At 37.7% G+C, this 18522-nt stretch overlaps 1 protein-coding gene across 1 annotated transcript in view; it reads left to right on the forward strand. All coding sequences in view use genetic code 11, as the record gives it.

Annotated features, from left to right (window-relative positions):
• Positions 1–710: 710 nt before the first annotated feature.
• The window catches only part of EGR_01980 (Syntaxin-binding protein 5), a gene marked incomplete at both ends in the record, with an annotated part of 42874 nt that continues 25062 nt past the window's right edge, over positions 711–18522 (forward strand). The window contains 7 exons of the mRNA XM_024491229.1: positions 711–911; positions 5325–5445; positions 7919–7997; positions 9856–10037; positions 11546–11618; positions 12027–12148; positions 17577–17839. Coding sequence (XP_024354372.1) covers positions 711–911; positions 5325–5445; positions 7919–7997; positions 9856–10037; positions 11546–11618; positions 12027–12148; positions 17577–17839 — 1041 coding nt within the window. The remainder of the gene's footprint in view (positions 912–5324; positions 5446–7918; positions 7998–9855; positions 10038–11545; positions 11619–12026; positions 12149–17576; positions 17840–18522) is intronic.

The raw sequence follows: 18522 nt of genomic DNA on the forward strand, positions 1-18522 counted from the left end.
AGAGGCGTCAGCATGGTGGTGAGATGTTAATGAAAATTTGAGGGAACCAGAATGCAAATACGCCCTTTTTTCGATATTGAAGATCTTGAAAATCCCGTTGAGCACCACGCGGGATATACACAAAGTGAAAATATTTACTTGCTTTAGATTGAATATAAAATCCGATTCATTTACAATCCAAAGCCATTTTAAATTCCCACATTTCGACTATTTACACTTGCATATGATTTTTGGTCATTGGATTCGCTTTGTCATTTTACTCGATCACTTTTCCACAGGATTTGCTCCCCAAATTCACCATTAATGTAACCCTTTTAGTCGCGCATTATCGTGTGTGTATTTTATTTAAGTTTTTGAATCAGCATTTTGGCTACATTTACATGGTTTCCATAATTACCAAGGTGATTGCACACATGGGAATTAATTTAGATTTTAGTGCATGGAACCATCTACTGCCTAGCACAAAGGGAAATAGCATCAAACAGCCTTTTTTTGAATTTCTTAGCTTTCAATTGAAAAATTCAGTTGAGCTATAAGTACTAAATGAATGAGCGTTGCATTTCACTTTATTGTAATCTGGGTTGCAAAGACTACAATGAAATTCGCTGATTTTGATTATAATGAGAAGAAGATTGACTCCAGAAATATGTTTAACCTTTTCTATCATCTATATCATAGATGAAAATTTATATTTGCTGCTTTTCTTTTGAATGCATTGGAATAAAACATGTTTGGAATCTGCTTTTTCAAACGACCTTGAAAGCACCCAATCACAGCGTCCTGGTGCTGTGGTTCAACTGGCTGAGCACCCGCAGGACTCCAACAGGCTTCTTATTGGCTACTCGTCTGGACTCTTGGTGCTATGGGATCTTCGAGCCAAAGCTGCTGAAGTGCGTTTCCAGTATCACGAGGTGGGTGTGCCCTCAATGATTGACGAGTGTGAATGGTTATTTAATTTCAAGTTGTTTCTAATCGAGCTTTGTGAAAATTTCTGAATTCATTGCTAAAATAGTCCGTCCACAATCTACACTAGAAGTATAAAATACATTTCTGCTGCCTTTTCCAATCCGTCATTCCTGATGACGGTAACATCATTTGCCACTTTTCGGATGTGTCTCATTAATGACAAGGGTGATTTCAAATTGGTGTGGTTACTTAATGAACTTGCAAAACTCATCATTTTTAGCAAAAAAACAGGGCTTAAAGCCTATTTGCTGATTAATTAAGGTGCACACTTTATGATATACGGTTGCTCTAATCGAATTTCTTTTATCTCTTTGGCATCACATGCATCACCAAAGATTGTTACCACTATTCTCTCCTCTCTTCCCAGAGAAAAACATAATAATTTGGTTTACTACTAATGTATTCCTACGAAAACTTTAGCAGTGCTTTTAAAATTGCGTCACATCAATAGAAATACCCAAATTGCCAACCTATCAGAGCTATTTTTATCATTTAACGCATTAAGACCTGAAAATATGCGAATATAGGGTGGGCAGTAGGAAGTAGTTACTTGTTATGTACTTGCAACTGGTTGTCTGGTACCTCATCTACTCTTTGCGTCTCCCAGACGTTTACTGTCGTTATTGAGGTGGGTATCAGTAAATCAGTCTGGTAGAAAGAAGGCATTGTTATTCATTTTATCTGAGTGAATCTCATTTATCATACAAATGGGATGTAAAGCTGCTTTAAGCTATTAAAACACAATACGCATTTAGTTTCATCTCATTTTATTGTTGTTTTTGCACAGAAGTCTGGCAGGCAGCGGATGATGGTCGCTTTTTAGGCTTTGGAGACGCTGATAGAAGCAGTAGCATTTGTCTGATTTCATTTTAGTTTTTTTTTATTTTAACTATCCACATCGATCATCAGTAATATTTTTGAAGATCATAAGACACACGAGTCCGGAAGTGGCTTAATTACAAATGTGCAGAAGAGCCAGACGGCTATTAGGGTAGGCATCATTCTTTGCCACCGTCCACAGTAACCAAACAGTGACAAGCTGAAAGAGGCCTTCCTTTTCAAATGTATATTTGACTGCATGTATCGGTTTTTATTTGGAGCACCATTTCTGGTGCTTCTCATGGTAACTCTTCCGATTTTTTGATTTATTAAGAGACACAAGGAAAGATTATGCGATACATTTACACCACATAAGGGGGATGGTCTCTATTTCCCTTGTAGTACCTCTAGACAGGGATTACTGTTGCGTTCTTTAATAGACAAGCTCCACTTGAGAAGTGCTGTAGCCCAGACAATATTTTTTTAGTGAGTGCATTTCATGTGGCAATCACCTTCCGTAAAGATTTACGTCAAAGCAGCATGGAAGTACTGTGTTCACAGATCATTATCGTAAATCACTGTTGGCGTTGCTGTAAATAGTCCTTTAAGAGTGGGTCACGATTTGCAAAAATTTTGACGCAGCTTCTATAGCCATATTAGTGTCTCCACGGTCGATACATCTCTTTTGTGACGTCTTCACAAAAGGAAAAATCTAGGTTTTATTCTACCGTATTTAAGAGTGTTGGTAAGTTCTGGTTTGTTAGGAAAGTGAATGAACCAAATTAAACGATTTTTAAAATTTATGCTGAGGAGTACACCATTTAGGCTTGCTTGCATGAAGCGTCATGATATATGCATGGGCGAGTGTATGCATGCCTAATTAGCTACCATTGTGAAAGTTGAATAGCTCCAGGAAGGATACCTAATGTTGTCATTTTGCTCTCAGGATTAAATCTTGTTATACCCTCTTTCCTCACAATTGGCTTTGCTTGAGCTGTTGGCTGCCCTTTTTATACTCAGTTTCAAAAATTTAGTCCTCTATTTTTTTTTTAAATTCCTGTTGGGTAGGTTGTTGAGTACCGCAATCATGCTTTGACCTCATCATAAGAATAGACGGTATTAACAGGCATTAAGCGAAATCTTTGCCCCTTTATTATGGAGCGATGGAACAGAACACCTTTAACCTATGGCTGAACAAGCGGATACACCATCGTCATTAGCAGTGTAGAGCTGGATGAAATTTCACCATAAACGCGCAGAGGAGATGATGGACTTTTAAAATGCATGATATCAACAGAAACTCACGTCATTAGCATGGTGACTGAAGCCAGCGAAAGCTGAAGAGTCATTGTAATTGAGTATACAATCAAACTAATGTTATGCTGCACAGTGTCATTATAAATGGTTTCATCCACACTGTGAATAAGTTTTGAGAGAATTTCAAGTGACACTTTTCCGGTAAATGTGCATTTATATTCCTATTTTGGCAGAACCATTGCAGCACAATTTGAAACATTCAGATTCTATATCCCTTTGAAGTACCCATTACCATTCAAAGCCAACATCCTTACAAATTCTTTCCACTTGGTACGTTAATGAAACCAAAGGATCACAGTATTTTGTATCGAATAGACGATGTAATTTTCAAAATCCTTCTCCTCCCCCTATTTCCCTCACTTAGTTAGTTAGTGAGAGAATGAATGACTTTCAGGATTTTAAAATCCAATTGCCTGGCAGGACAAATCGTTAAAGTTTTGGTAAGTTGGTCATGAATTAATGTGGTAGTCTATGTTCGCTCAAAAATGCTAGTGACGCTTGGTGAGAAACTATACTGAAGCTAACTTTCATACATGAGCTGTTTTCTTTTGAAAAGGAAGTACCGATCGCGTTAATCATGATTAATTTATTTTGATCTGTAAAACGAGAAAGAAAATCACTCTCACGCTGCTGTTTAACAAATTCATGGTGGAACTAGCCTTGTAAATTGCTTTAAACATTCTTAAACAATATTTGCACTAAGATTTGCTTTATGGGGCAGTTTCAAATGCGATTGTAGATCACCTCTCAGCTTGCCCTCAATAAACACAGAATTAATTATTATCCAAAAGGTTGGATTTACCCACTTATAGAGCCTACAATTTGGCTGATGGGGGAATTGGGGAGCTGGAGGAGAGGAATTAGTTTCCTCTTAGTAGCTCAACTTTTGCCATACCTACTAGCTAATAGGGTCACGTGCTTGTAGAACAGGCCATATGTCCATCTAAAAAGTCTTGTATGCTTCGGACCTCCTAAATCCTCCCCTATAAACGTTTTTGTTCCCGCAGAGGCTCAGATCTTCTTCTATGGGAGCACTATTGTGCTCTATGTCAGTGATACTCAAACGCTCCTCGTACATATGAGATCCCAGGCCCAAGAATCTGTCAATAAAAAGTACACGGCTTTGTGCGCAGAGTTGAGAGCACAAGGGAGGGAGAGCGCTACATCCAGGCCGTTCGACCGCCCCACTAACTTGCGCAATGGCGCATTCCATGATAGCCTGAAGTCATTTAAGGCGGAGAATGTTTTTGTGCCGAACGAAACGCGCTAATCTCCTGTGTGCGCACGCGGGCGTTAATGAAATGCCTGGGCTTGGGCCAATTTAACTGAGCAAACTCGTCCCTTTCCGTTAGAATCTTTTTGAGTAAATGATAGACTGTCAGGGGTCTTCCGCTTAATTTTTACAACCATTTGCAAACATTCAATTGTAGTTAATTACAAGAAAGTGACCAATCATTCGCATTAGGGTGTATGACAACTATACATGAAAGGCTGTACATGTGGGTGGATGTTAATGCAAAAATTACTGTAAATCGTTGGTTTTTACTGCATGAATCGGGTGATGAAGCACTAAAAGTAATTCATACAAATTAATGACTAGAACAGTTTGAGTTAGTAGGTGAAAGGTTATGCTTGCCGTGCCGGTGACTCAGCAAAGAAGGGGCGTGAATTTCATGAGTTGCCGGGAGAGACACTGACTGTCACATTTGTGATTTAATCAACTAAAAGAAGAATTAGAAAAACTAATCTCTATTTGCTCCGGTGACTGAAAATTCCTTCAAGTAAATGATACGCTTTGCTCATCAAATTAGCTCATCTGCATAAACGGTAGTGTCATTAAATTGGACCTTCTTGTTGGTCATTGAAAGTCCAGGGGCATTTAATAATGTATGCTACTGAAAAAATCGTTATGAGGATTATGTCACTTTACTTTTTTGTGTATGGAAATCGTCTACAATCCACATTGTTTCGCTGCCATTAAACTGTTACGTGTGAAAATGTATTGAGATCTGATCTTCACTTACCTCGCACACATCAAATATATTTTAAATGTTTTACATTCTTTTTGTTGCTCTAGTTACTAATAGCGGTGTAGGATTCTTGTTCAAAGTGACCTCAGATATCTCAACTTAGAGGATGACGGCCTCATCTATGTGGATAGGATGCAAATTTTCCTTTGAAGAGTACCAGGCGTAAAAACGATTTTGTTATTTACTTTTCAGACGTTATACAGTTTTGCCTGGCACTGGGAGGGCAAAGGCTTTGTCTCGGCACACAGTTCGGGTACCATCGTCACCTGGGCCCTAAACCAGCCCAAGCGGCCCCAATCTATCTGTCCACATGGTACGTTGTGTCCAAATTGATTTCAAAGAAAAATACTTTGAAACCTTGATTGGGCCTTGAGAAGCTTGAGTCATCTCTGCAACCGTAATAAGTTATCATTAGGCTACATTTAGATTAATTATAACCGAACCCAAAGCCTGATAAACCAAAATGCGGGAAGCTGAAAACACCCGCATTCTGCTCCTGTGTGACTCCTACTTCGGTCATCACAAGGTAGTCAGGGTTACTAGCATCCTCCATGAGACAGAAATGAGGATTATGCTATGATCATTCGACACCGCAAAACTGCTTCCAGGGGCATATTTCTAAGCGCGGAGTTTATCGTAAAAATTCATTTTTCCTGGTTTTCTCGTAGCTCATCTGTGTTCCATAGCCATCGCTTTTCATAAACCAACCGCTTTACGTCCAAAACTTTATTTAAAAAACCACGTAACATAAATTGGTTTTTCGGGTCTATTTTTCTGTAGTCTCTTCTCATTTCCGCTCTGTCTCCATTTTCTCTCTAATGAACTGCTCATCTTGGTTAAAATCCCTTGCAAATTAAAAAAGCATTTTAAGTGGGCCCTCTATTACGTCTGAGAACCTTTAAGTAGTTCTGTTATGAGTGTACGATTAGCACGAAGAAATATTGAAATAGTAGTAGTACCATTGCGAATCGGTGAAGGCCAGATCGTTGAAGAATCGAATCCAGCAACAATTCTTCTTCTTCTAAAACCTTGTGAATTGGTGCAGTTTTAGTGCCATTGCGTGTATTTAATTTTATTTCCTAAGTTGAGGTGTTTTTTTTTCAAGGGCATGAGATGGGATGCCGCTACTACTGCTACTATTTAGCTTCGTCTGAATTTTGAAGTTAGATACATTTTTGCGATAAACATCTCCTAGTACCCCTGTCATAACGCCTCCCTTTTGCCTCGCCACCGCGTGATTTCACTCCTACACATCAGTTTCCCGCTACGAGGCATGTAATTTTCACTCTCTTCTACTTGCCCTTTTTTCTTTAGCACCTTGGATTTTGCCAAAAGATTAATTTTTATTTTCTTCAAAGGTTGCTCTTTCCTTTTCTGTACTTTGTGAGGTTAGGCGATGTGATTTAATAAAATCAAGGCCGTATTTTCTGCTCAAATATAACTTACTTTAAAAGCAACAAGATGAGCAAGCACCTTCTCTTGTATTTCAGCATCCTCTCTAGAAGTTGTAAGAACAGCCGCTACTTCCTACATTTTTTAACCAGTCCTGTTGGGACTGTGATGTTCTGTTAATGTTTGATCTAATCGGGTAGCTCTAAGCGTAATAAGCTTGAACGTGGTTCAATGCGCCTTCAGAGGACAGTCGTTTGCTAAATATTCCCATAAACGCAGGCTTTAAGTCGTTTTCGAGCATTAGCAGCCCTACCATTCAGCTGAATATGCCATTTGTGAGGCAGAAAAACCCTACTGGATGTTTATTACCAGGAATTTATTTCAGACTGTTCTGTAACTGCCAAATACCATTTATTTCCATATTAGGGCTGAAATGTTTCTATTCAGTGGTTTGAATTAAAATTACAATTTTCAAATGAGAATCTATTGACTAGTATTTTCCTTTTACATGCCTTTAAATCAGTTGTTTGTCGCCATCGGAGTTTTCGTCAAAAATTCAAGTTCCAAGTTTAAGTGAATTCATTCAGCGGTGTGGTGCAAAGTAAACATTATTTCAAAACAGTTTGTATCATAGATAGTAAACTGTAAAAACTCATCGGACTTGTTTCCTGAATTCAAGCATGATTTTGTCGAACTCACCTCAAGATAAGTTGGTCAATCATCGTTTTTGAGCTCAAGATATTTAAGTAGCATTACTTATGATTTATGACTTTAAACGATTTCAATGAGATTTTTGGCACCGTTCATTCCTGCACCCAATTTAAACTGGTTAAGCCTACTGTGTTTGTGGCGCTCAGGACTTTTCTTTGGTCGTAAGATGCATTACCAACGTGCAGAAGAACTGAGGTTACTGGCATGACCTGAGGGCCATGCTGCCGAGCGGAAGTACAATTCGCTTAATCAAACACTTAGTTAAACAGCACATCAGTGTTATGCTGTATTTTTAGGATTAGGAAATTTTTTATTAGATGCATTTGTCTTTTTAGGTTATCTTGTGATTATTTTGCTAGTAATTTGGGCTTCAAAAATCACTTTAGTGAAATTACAGGGTTTCTTTGAATTTCGACTGTACCAGGGGCCCTAAGAATTGGACATAATTTTCAAGCTTTAATTATTTTGTTTCTTGATTTAAAACATTTTAGTGCATCTCAGTGCAATTTCTAAGTTTGTTTTTGGTTAAAATTTATTTCAGTTATTCGCTGAATTGGGTTTTTTCACACCGGCCAGATCCACACCGAACATTGTTTTCCAGATCAACGGAGGAATTTCGGTTTTTTCCTTTATAAAATAAAATTTCAAAATCACTTTCTTCATTTTATAACCGTTTTGTGCAGCTGGGGACGACGACGTATCCAACTCTCAATTTTCGTTTGAACCCATTCGCTGTGTCCAATGGCTTCCGACCAAAACAGGGTGAGTTGCGGTGCCTACTCCACAAAAGCATAACTGCGTATATCATATTCATGCTATTTTTTGTTTTCAAAAGCCTATCTTAAAAGAATACGTCCAGAAGTATGGGCAAGCACAGCTAAGACAACGACTTGTGTTTCCTGGCCTCCGCGAGCCAATCAGAACACCCAGTCGATTCGTTCTGCATATAGTTCGACAACATGGTGTCCTTTAAAATCAAATTATTCCAATAGTTATCAGTTTATTTAACTTGATATTTGTTACCAGGTTTGGCCTTCCATTGTCAATTCCTATGGGTCGTTTTGGCCTTTTAGAAGTAGTGAACGCAAAATCAGCCACTTATTTTCACTTACTTCTTCAGAGAGTGGTATATTTGAACGATATCCAAACCGAATTCCCTGGACATTTTAGGAATTAAGATTTCTCAAACAGACTGTTAAGAAAATTTGCGTGCAGTCGAAAGGAGCTATAACACTAGGAGAGAAAAAGTATTGGCGATGTAAGGAATGAATGAAAGGCTACTCGGCATGCCTCAGAGCCCTTGCCGCCCGAGCGAAAGTACAATCGCGGAGCCTCATGTGCTCGCATAACCAAAATGAAGGGTCACACAAACAATAAAAGTATTGCACACAGGTTCCACTAAATTTACGCTTAATTATTGCTCGGGATTCATATTTATGTGTAACTTTAAATTTTCGCTAGTTTATAAGTTTCCTGGAAGATTTCATCAAACCCTAGGAATGATGTAGGTGGTGGTTCCCTCTATAGTATTTTTAACAATGTACCCTTAAGAGTGTAGTGTAAGTAGAAGCACAATTTCATGCCTTTATGGCTCGACTGTGTTATTATGAAATGGAGTTAACTTCAGTTCAGTATTTATACTTTAATCAGGTTGGATAATGTGCTGATAACGTAAGGCATATTTCATGTATTTGCACGGCTTCCAAATATTGAGTTTTTCATCCACTAGTTAAAATATATACTCATTTTTAATAAAGTTTATTGAAAATTCAGGAGACTTATTTACTGGGACTTCTAATGAGTCCACCAGAGCTTGCGTATCATCCCATCACGGTACTGAATTATTCTAAAGAGGTAATTGTTTTAACTGGAAAGGCATCCGCCCATTGGACTATCAGTCAATCAAACATTTTCTTCCTGCTGAATATTCTGAAGAAATATGGCATTAGCTTGAGACAGTTGGATTGTCTTTCAGAAAATGCCTGTTATCACTATAATTATATAAGAGTATTTAGCGGAAATTTACGCATCGTCCCCACTAAACTTTTATGGGAAAATAGTCGCTAATTATGGGCCGTATTTCGTCCCATAGCAATAATTTTCGGTTTGCTTTTAAATTTTGCCATTCATGGCAGCATTGTCGTAAACACGGCTAAAAAAATGAATTATAAAGTGATCTTCAAATAGTGATAGCACCATTTAGCCCTCAAATTTGCGATTCGGGATTATTTCTTCTTTCCAATTACATGGACGAAGGTTTGCTTCAATCATTAGTATGATCTGCCTAAGTTTGATATATCTTCTAGAAATTTGGGTTGTTTTCTGTAAACACGTAGTCGCCCTATTTTGATTTAACTCTGGTAAGGTATGGTAATTTACATAATTGACCGAAGAAAGCGTTCTCATCACGAATTTGGTGGTTCTCATGTGGAATTTGACTTTAAACATGAATTAATTATATTACAAGCTGAATAAGCTCTTTTCATCGGTCTAAGTAATATCGAAAGTATTGTTCTACTTTAATGGATCTATTTACATTTGTCGAATCTGCTAGGCTTGCTAAAGCTATCATTTTCGGTTGTTTCCTTGGTATGTATTGCCCATATTTTTTGCTCTTTAGGGAGTCCATAATCGTCTTCTCCGGTGGAAGTCGTCGGGACTGCCTGGATGCTGTCATCGATGAGGAGGGGAATTACACGACACCCAGCATCACCATCATGCGTGGAAAACGTCTGGCTGTCATGCAGATGGACTTCAACGTTGTCACCTTTACCACTCTCTGCACCTCGCCCTACTTCAATGGTATGTACTTCTGTTTGGTACTTTTAGCAGGTGACTGTTGAAATTTTCCCAGCTTTGATTCAATATAATCTTCAGTGTCCCAACCTTAAGCATTAATGCATGTCATTAGACATATATTCGCTTCTCCTCTTTTGCGACAATTGAAGATAGCTGATGTATATCTTCTTTTTTTTCGGTCTGCTTCAAAAGGCTTTTATTCGTTTTTGGCTGTTTAAATCGAAAATTTCAAACATGCCATTTTATATACTTTTGTGTTCACCTGTTCAGTGCCTTCAGAAGGTATTTGTTAGAATTTACTTAAGTCCTTACCCAATTTGGTGTATTTTAACTATTTGTTTTTCTTATCTTTTAACCTCAAAGTGTTCCATCTGACACATTCCGTTTAAGCTGCCAGAAAATTACTAGCTAGAACCTACCAACTTGACAATTGCCAGTTTGTGTATGCTTCATTACCACTTCTGTGATTGTTAGGCCGTGTTTCTCAAATTATGCTATTGGCTGTCTTTTGCAATACAACATTCAGGTCAAGATTTGAGTCGTCTGCTAGGCTGGAATTGAATAAATCTTCACCTAATAAAATATGCACTTTTCAGTTACACTTCTTTCTTTCGTGCCTCGAGCTGCGCTGATCTACTGGGACTACATACCCTATAATAACCCTAGTCTCTAAGGCATTTGTGGTTTTGTGAACAGTGAATCTTAAAAGGGAAATCAAGATTTGATAAGTGCATAAAATATTGATTAAATTATCTCCGAATTGACAGAAATTATGTTAATGCTGATCACACTTATACTAGTCATTTTCTCATCATATGCCACTTTCATTGACGCTACAAAAATGTTAGGTAAATTTCCTGCTCACTTCAATTTACCTACTTTATTCTGTATGCGAGATATCATTATTTTCCCAAGAGGGGTTCTCTGCTATTCGGAGGTGAGATTACGAGAATGTAAGGGAGTCACTTAAATCGTACCGTAGTTCTGCGGAAAAATTTCGTCTGCAAGTTCGTTGGGCGTCATTCATGTTATTTGGATTTTAAAATGCGAAAGAGCTACCTTTTACTTCTCATTTGAATGTCAGATGTACATGAATGACTAATAAGGTGAAGTTGTTTATAGACGGGGAAGATTTTTGAAATTTTCATTACAATGAGACATTTGCACTCCTTTGTTTTCATGACATCTATGTAAATATTAGGCAGAATAAAGTGGCCATTTCACTTTCAACGTTGCTATTTATCTGCACAAATTTTTTCCCAATCTAGTGAGAGGCATTTGAATTTCCTTTAGTACTGGTTTGAACCTTCCAGAACTTTTTCCCTCGAAGAGATGCAAAGGCTATGAAGAATATGTATTTGCACCGTTTATTGGTACTCAATTATTTCCAGCATTTATAAATCTGGAATTGTTTAGTTTTTTATAGTGGCATTAAGTGGTATGTATGTAATGCAAATTTACATTAGAGACATTACTAGCTAATGAGTCAAGTCAATTTTTGGTCTTCATAGAAACTTGCGATCCATATGCGGTAGCCGTCTTGCTGCAACAAGATCTTGTCCTCGTGGATCTCTTGACACCGGGGTAAGTCTGCTTACAACCCTTATGTAGCTTTCTCGTTACCTCTTCTTTAGACTTCTGTCAGATCTACAGTCAAGTGCCAATACTATTTAAAATCAGAAATATAAAATACGATGGTAAAAAAGGCGCATAAAGACCACCCTTATCTCTACAACTCATATATTCTCATTGAAAATTCAAATTAAAAAAATTGAGCATGTAAGTCATTTGCACGCTTTTTAAGTGAATGAAGAGTCTGAAAAGAAGTCACAGAGGATGCATTTAATCGTCTCATCCCCTAAGTTGAACTAAAGCTACTATCTGCCAATTTTGCATTCTAAACTGAAAACAAGTCAATTTGGTGTCAAAGTATTTCCTTAAGTAAACTAGCTCACTATGTTTCAGCAAGAGTACACTTGTTACTCCAACTAGGTACCCCAGTTTTGAGAATCCCTACCCCATGGACATTGCCGTCACACCAGTGACATCATGTTATTACGTCGTCGACTGTCCGTCCGATCTTGTTCCGGCTTTTTATGCTGTCGGCAGTCGTGGTAAGAGGGCAATAGCGACCTCAAAATCAACAATTCAGGAAGGGACTGCTGAAGGACAGACATTGGTGACAAGCAATGATTCATTCTCTTCTAAAAGGTGGCCCATTGATGGTGGCGAGTGGGGCACCAATTTTTGCTCTTATCAGGAACTGATCATCACTGGGTGCGTTATCTGATATTCTTACTCGGTGTAACACTTTAGCCGAAAATGAGATAAACGGATGGTATTTGTTAGGGCGTTCATTAATGGCGTCGCATATTTGTGATTTATTTCTTACCCATGCCTGATTACCGGTTTAACCAAGCCTTGTCACAGCGGACTGGTTTTGGTTCGGAAAACTAGGGTAGATGCGAGAGGTTCCTGGTCTGAGGGTAATTATGCCAGCTGGGAAAGGCTGAGTACCATTGCATTACATAGAACGAACCTTTTGTGAGTTGTAGTGGTTATTTATCAACTGAGATCCGTGTACCTAATGGGCTTCTCAAAAGAGGACCGCCCTACTAAAATAGTTTTGGACTTCAAAGGGATAGGTCTGGAAGTAGCTTGGGCTGAGTAACTGGCAATACAGATGAAATAAACAAAAATCCCTGTCATGGTGGCAGAGTCCAGTGCACTGGAGACTGAACAGGCGCCATGGTCAAACTTACAATCGAGGAAAACGGCATTTTGCAACATAAATCAACTGTTTTAATGTTTTTAGGCACGCAGATGGATCAGTAAGGTTTTGGGATGCCTCTGGTGGTGAGTGTCATTTACTCATTTATATTTTTCAATCGCTTCAGTATTACACTCAACATTATACGCTCCCCTTTAAAATAAGTTCATTTTTCTAACAAATTTAATGGAAAAATTGAGAATAAATTTTGATAAATTATTTCAACAAAGTATGAAGATAAAGCTATGCAAAGAGTTTTATTTATTTAAAAGATTCTGACCTCGTTTGCAAACGTTTTAAACTGTAAGGAGGAGAAATTAATGCCGGTTTAGGAATTCATTTGCATATTCTACATGTTATTCAGAAAATGTTGTGAATAGCAGCTTCTGTTAAAGGATTTTAACCCAGGTTTGCATGAAATGGAAGGAAAATTCAAAAAAGGCACACTTTATCTTACCAGAACTTCTGATGAAATGAAAGATCCGCTATTCAAATGATTTACCGTGTACTGGTGATCAACAATATCTCATTGAATTTGCGTTTATGTAGCCTTAACTTTTAAGTCATTATTTTTGTTAGATCGAGGTCTTGTTTTTTTTTATATCTTAGACCACACAAATGCACCGACTGCTTGATAATTTTGCGCTGCTATATATGCAATGATGTTTGTTTCTGACACGAAATTCCTCCCCAGTTTTCCTTCTTTTGCAGTTGCTCACGAATGATATTAATAATGCGAAGGTGGTAATAAGAGGTACTTTTACTGAATGACTTAGATTCTTCGCCAAATCGACATCCATCCTGCCAGTATTTCTGTCACAGATCACTCGCATAAAAGCTTAATGGTAATTAACCTACCAACAAATTCAATGCTTTAAAGATTCACCTGAAAGTAGGTTGTGTTCAACGGATTCCCCTGCCTCACACATGTAAAACTGCACATTCAATTGTGCCCTCTTTGATCTGCTTGACTTTTAATCCATTTTTTTGTTCACAAATCGAGGAAAATACCCTGATTATGTTTCGTAAACAAGCACTATTAATTCCCTTTATATCTCATTCCATAGAGAGGTCCATGAAAGTACAAGTCAAATGTCTTTAGGCATTTAAGACTACTCGCAGTCTCCACCATTCTCAAGTAAATAAAGTATTTTCTGTTTCTTACATTTGTCCAAAGCTCAACTTCCTGAAATGGAAGTAAAGTTTTGATTTGACTCTTCCTAAGGGACTGGTATTTAATGTTTATTCTGAAAGGGAAACTCCGTGTGAGCAGCATCAATGACGCATGAACACAATGCATGTTCTATGTTAGAATAAAATGGTGCACGCAATTTTTACTCATGAATTTCTCATTGTGATTTTAAAACAAATAGAGAAAAATTGTATATTTATACCCTTTTACTGCTTAAAAGTGCAGCTAACCTTCAAAGTTCACATTTATCATGAGTAAAAAGCTTTTAGGAGTGTTACGAATGGTCGGAGTTTCTCTACCCCGTTCACACTTCCAACTTGTCATTTACTGCATAAATTAGAATTTTTGCCACACCAACTGATATGAATAGCGCAAGAAAAAGTTGTGGTAGAATTGAGAAAATCTAAATGTTTGTTTATTTTCTCAAGCCTTTTCTTTTTCATAAATTTTGATGTCATTATTAGTTGAAGGTCTCCCAAATTCCCCTCTTTTACTGGTTCCATGCTTTTAAACCCAAATTACCTAGACTCTCCCCATCGACATGTTGATCATATCCTAAACAAATAGGAGGGTAATACTTTTAAAATATACTTTATGTTATTGTCAAAATAAATTAAATCATCACACTTGGTTTAATGCTGGTTAAGGCAACTAGTTTTTATGCTATAATCTGCAAAACCTCGCCAATTCGAATTATTATAATTATAGTCAATTACAGGTTTCCTTTTTTGTGTACATCAAAAATTCCCACAAGCCGTCAATCAAATTTATGTAATTTAACAGTAAAAACTTTCCCAACGGTATTTGCGATCATTTTACAAGCTCTTCTACTGCAGCGTAATTTAATTTTCGTCTGTATTTCACTCGAAATCTCTATTTTAGGCCAAAAAAGGGTCGAAAATTTGTTGCGTGCAGCTGAGATAATGACGCCACCCTTATTTCCCCTTTGTATGCTACTTGACCGTTTGGAACCATTTCAATCCTTCATTTTGGTCTAAAATATGTTTTTTGCCGCAAATGTCCACTTCTGAACTAAAAAATTCTCATTTTCTTTCCATTGATTCATTTGTTCATGCCCTTCTTTGTGATTGGTTAATTTAAATTAATTAAATTTATCGATTTTTTAGCATTCAATTGGAAACTTTTTAACGGTACTTGTTAAATTGATAGGGCGAAAATCTGGTGGTTTTCCAGAGAGATTTCTTTGCAAAATAAACAAAACTATTTACTGAGCACAGTGTAGTAAAATGCATTAATTTGGAGAGCTCCTAAGTTCCTTTTGGGTCAATTAACTTACACTGAAATTCACTTCCGTCAATTTCCTTTTTTCCTCAATTTCGAAAATTGGGAATTTTTTTTTGAAATTATTTTAAGGCTTGATTTTTAGAATTTTCTACCTCCAAACTTTGGGAAATTTCGCCACATCTCGAAAATTGGAGTGGTATTATGTTTCAGTAATGAACGAACAACCGAGAGTAGGCCATTTGCCTAGAACTTCGCGAGTCATATACAAATCCGGAGCCTGGTTATTCGTGTCCATAACAGTTGGAACTCAATTAAATACTTGGCGAGGCCTCATGGGAGCATCTTTTACTGCTCTTGTGAATCAAATGATGGCATATAAAGGATGCCTACGCATCTTATTGTAGTCGCTCTGATATGCTTACAAAATTCGCACATTTATAATCGAAGTTCCGTTTTTTTATACTTAAGCAAGAACAATAGCACTTTTGTTTGCACTATCGCTGTAGGACAGAATCAGAACGTATGAATAATTTTGTGCGGTTTTTCCTAATTAAAGTCGGTCATTTGAACTGTAAATGTTGCTCCTATTTTAAAGTAAAATTTTTGTCTTGAAAATACGAGCACGGAATCATTTTTGAGCGGTATTTATCCTTGATTTAAGTCGGCTCGATTCTGCGACATTAAAGTTTGCGCAATGGAACCATTCACGTTCAATCCGCCTCCTACGACATTTTTCTGCAGAGGTATATGTTCTCCGTGCTAAAAGGAAGGCAATCTTCCTCAATTACCTACTCCCAGTTGCTAAATAGTGATTGCTGTTATATTCACATTCATTATTGGGTAATTATTAACCTTTGTCATTTATCTATTAGTTCTTTTGCACCCCTAATGCTTAATCCCGGCTGTGAGCTGGGCTATCAAATAAACCACCTGCTTTTTTGGCACGGAAACTATCCCAATAATTTCCCTTAACAAAAAATTAACAAAAAGGAACAATTAACTTTTTATGCACGCAACAGTGCTTTGTTTTGATATTCCTCCCAATACCATGGCAGTAAGGGAGTCCAGTCTTCTCTACTATTGCTCACTTCTTTACCATATGAGATCAATTCTGCCTGTATTTTAGGTTCGTTTGACCTCCTTGAGACATTTTTCTAATAATTCAATACAGCTTAAATAGTAGCATAAGTATAAGATCGCTCCAAATCAATCGTAGCTGGGGATTTGCTCAGTTTTATTACTTCGAGTTTCATCCCATTATCATCATTACTGTTTGCAACCTTCTAAATCACATTTGTGCAATTGTGGCCTCAATTCAAAAGTATCGGTTATCTTTGCCTCATTCACTGTCTTGAGCATAGACCTAAAAAGGATCAATCAAGGTATGATTGTCAATTAAAATGACTATTTACATGATTTATATGTGATGTTGAAGTTATTAATGTTCAAATCCAAAGCCAAGAATGGTTGGAACCTTTTAAGCTTGGTGAACGTGAGCAGACGATCATAGTCAGAGAATATCGTATAGTTGACTCCACGAATGGAACGAATATTGCCCTATGATACGAGGTTCCCACTTATTTGAATGTTTGTAAGTGATGTTATTCAAAAGGTGGTATATCTCAGACTTTTTGATGGAACCAACTATCGCGTCCACCTTCCGAGCTACTTGCTTGCTTATAGTTTTCTTGCTCGATATTACATAGAGTTGGTCCGCGTTATGCAACAAGCACAGTTAGGATGAAAATTACTCTTCCTAGGTTTAGTTACCTTAAGGAGAGTCATTTTATGGCACGCAAAAACTTCATTCTCTATCGCCTCCTTCTCTCTACTTTTTTTCCTCATTTTATAGCTATCCAGTTGCCTATTTGGCTTATTCTTGGCCTTTTACAGCTTGATGATGTATCTAGCCCTTAATATTTTCTTGCGATCATCGTAAGCGACTTTGATGCAAGTCTCTGCAGTAGATACCTTCCCTTTACGGATTATAAGCTTAGTATCCGCTTCACTAAACTTGGTTGCTTATTAATTACTTCTTTCACCACTGCACTGCACGAGTCATTCCTGATAACGTATAAAATTATTACCAATCTGAAAACATTTTCGTTAGAAACGCACAGGAAAGGTGAAGTACTAGCGGCCCAGATGACATTGGCTGGACGCTATCTTGCTTGATAAATGCCATGCAATTGAGAAGGCTAGCACAGTTGCACATATGAAAGCAACAAATATCGTTGAAGTATAGCATTGAAGCATGAAGTTGGCACTTAGCAAACCAAGGGTTATCCTATCAATTCAATTGTTATTTTAGTTAATTTATCTCCTCTGTACAAAGTTCGTACAAGCCGCTACTTTGATCGATCGGTAATGCCACACGTGACCTCACTTTCTTCCCGTGGCGGCAACTTTAATCCCTGCACCACCCTTAACCAGTCTTCCTGTATCACACCGGATCAGCTCTACGCCAACGCCGTTGTCGAACCCTTGGCCATTCGACACATCCGCTTCTGCGTGGAGTCCCGCACCCTCCTCCTTGCCGGTCAGAGGCACCTCTGCCTTCTCTCATTCTGTCGCAGCGAGTCTGCTTTTGAAATTCCCGTAAGAATTGGTTGATAAAAGTGATTCTGTTAGCAATCAGGTGGAATTCACTATGCCACTTTGCACTTTTTTTGTGTTCAAGAGTTTGTCTTCGAAATTCCTGAGGGCATTCGTCAAAAACAGCCTATTTTGAGTTGAGATAAAGCTTCGCGAGTTATGCCCACTTTCTTTGCTTAACCCCTTAAATGGCACGTGTTTATCTTCATGGCTGTTATTTAAGCGATGTAATACTTTCTTTCCTTCTGTTGTTCCAAATTTGCCTCTGAACTTCTTATGACTGGTTTTGAAGACGGATCAACTTGAATACTGTTAAAACTGCTTGGAAGATGCCTCTATAGGTAGGTTCGTTAAAATTACAAATCTCCAAACTGGTAGATCCTCACCCCTTAACTTTGTTTTGCCTTTGTTAGTAAAACCAATCTAAAGATTTTTGTGGTTTTCTTCCTAAAAACTCAGGGGGAATTGTTGCTTGGTCATTTGACTGGTGATCATTTTGAGTAATCAGTAGACAGAAAGGCTTGTATCCAGTCCTACATCTATTAGTTCGTGACTATCAAATTAAATCGAATTGTGGGAGCATTCGCACCGTATAAGTACCCAAATTGATCAACCAACTACAAAATAGATTTGCTCACATGATTCAAGCCGTAAGTCCGATGGAGCTTTGCATCTTGTTCTGCATC

The sequence above is a fragment of the Echinococcus granulosus genome, assembly GCF_000524195.1.
Source record: "Echinococcus granulosus chromosome Unknown EG_S00008, whole genome shotgun sequence".
NCBI classification, from domain to species: Eukaryota; Metazoa; Platyhelminthes; class Cestoda; order Cyclophyllidea; family Taeniidae; genus Echinococcus; species Echinococcus granulosus.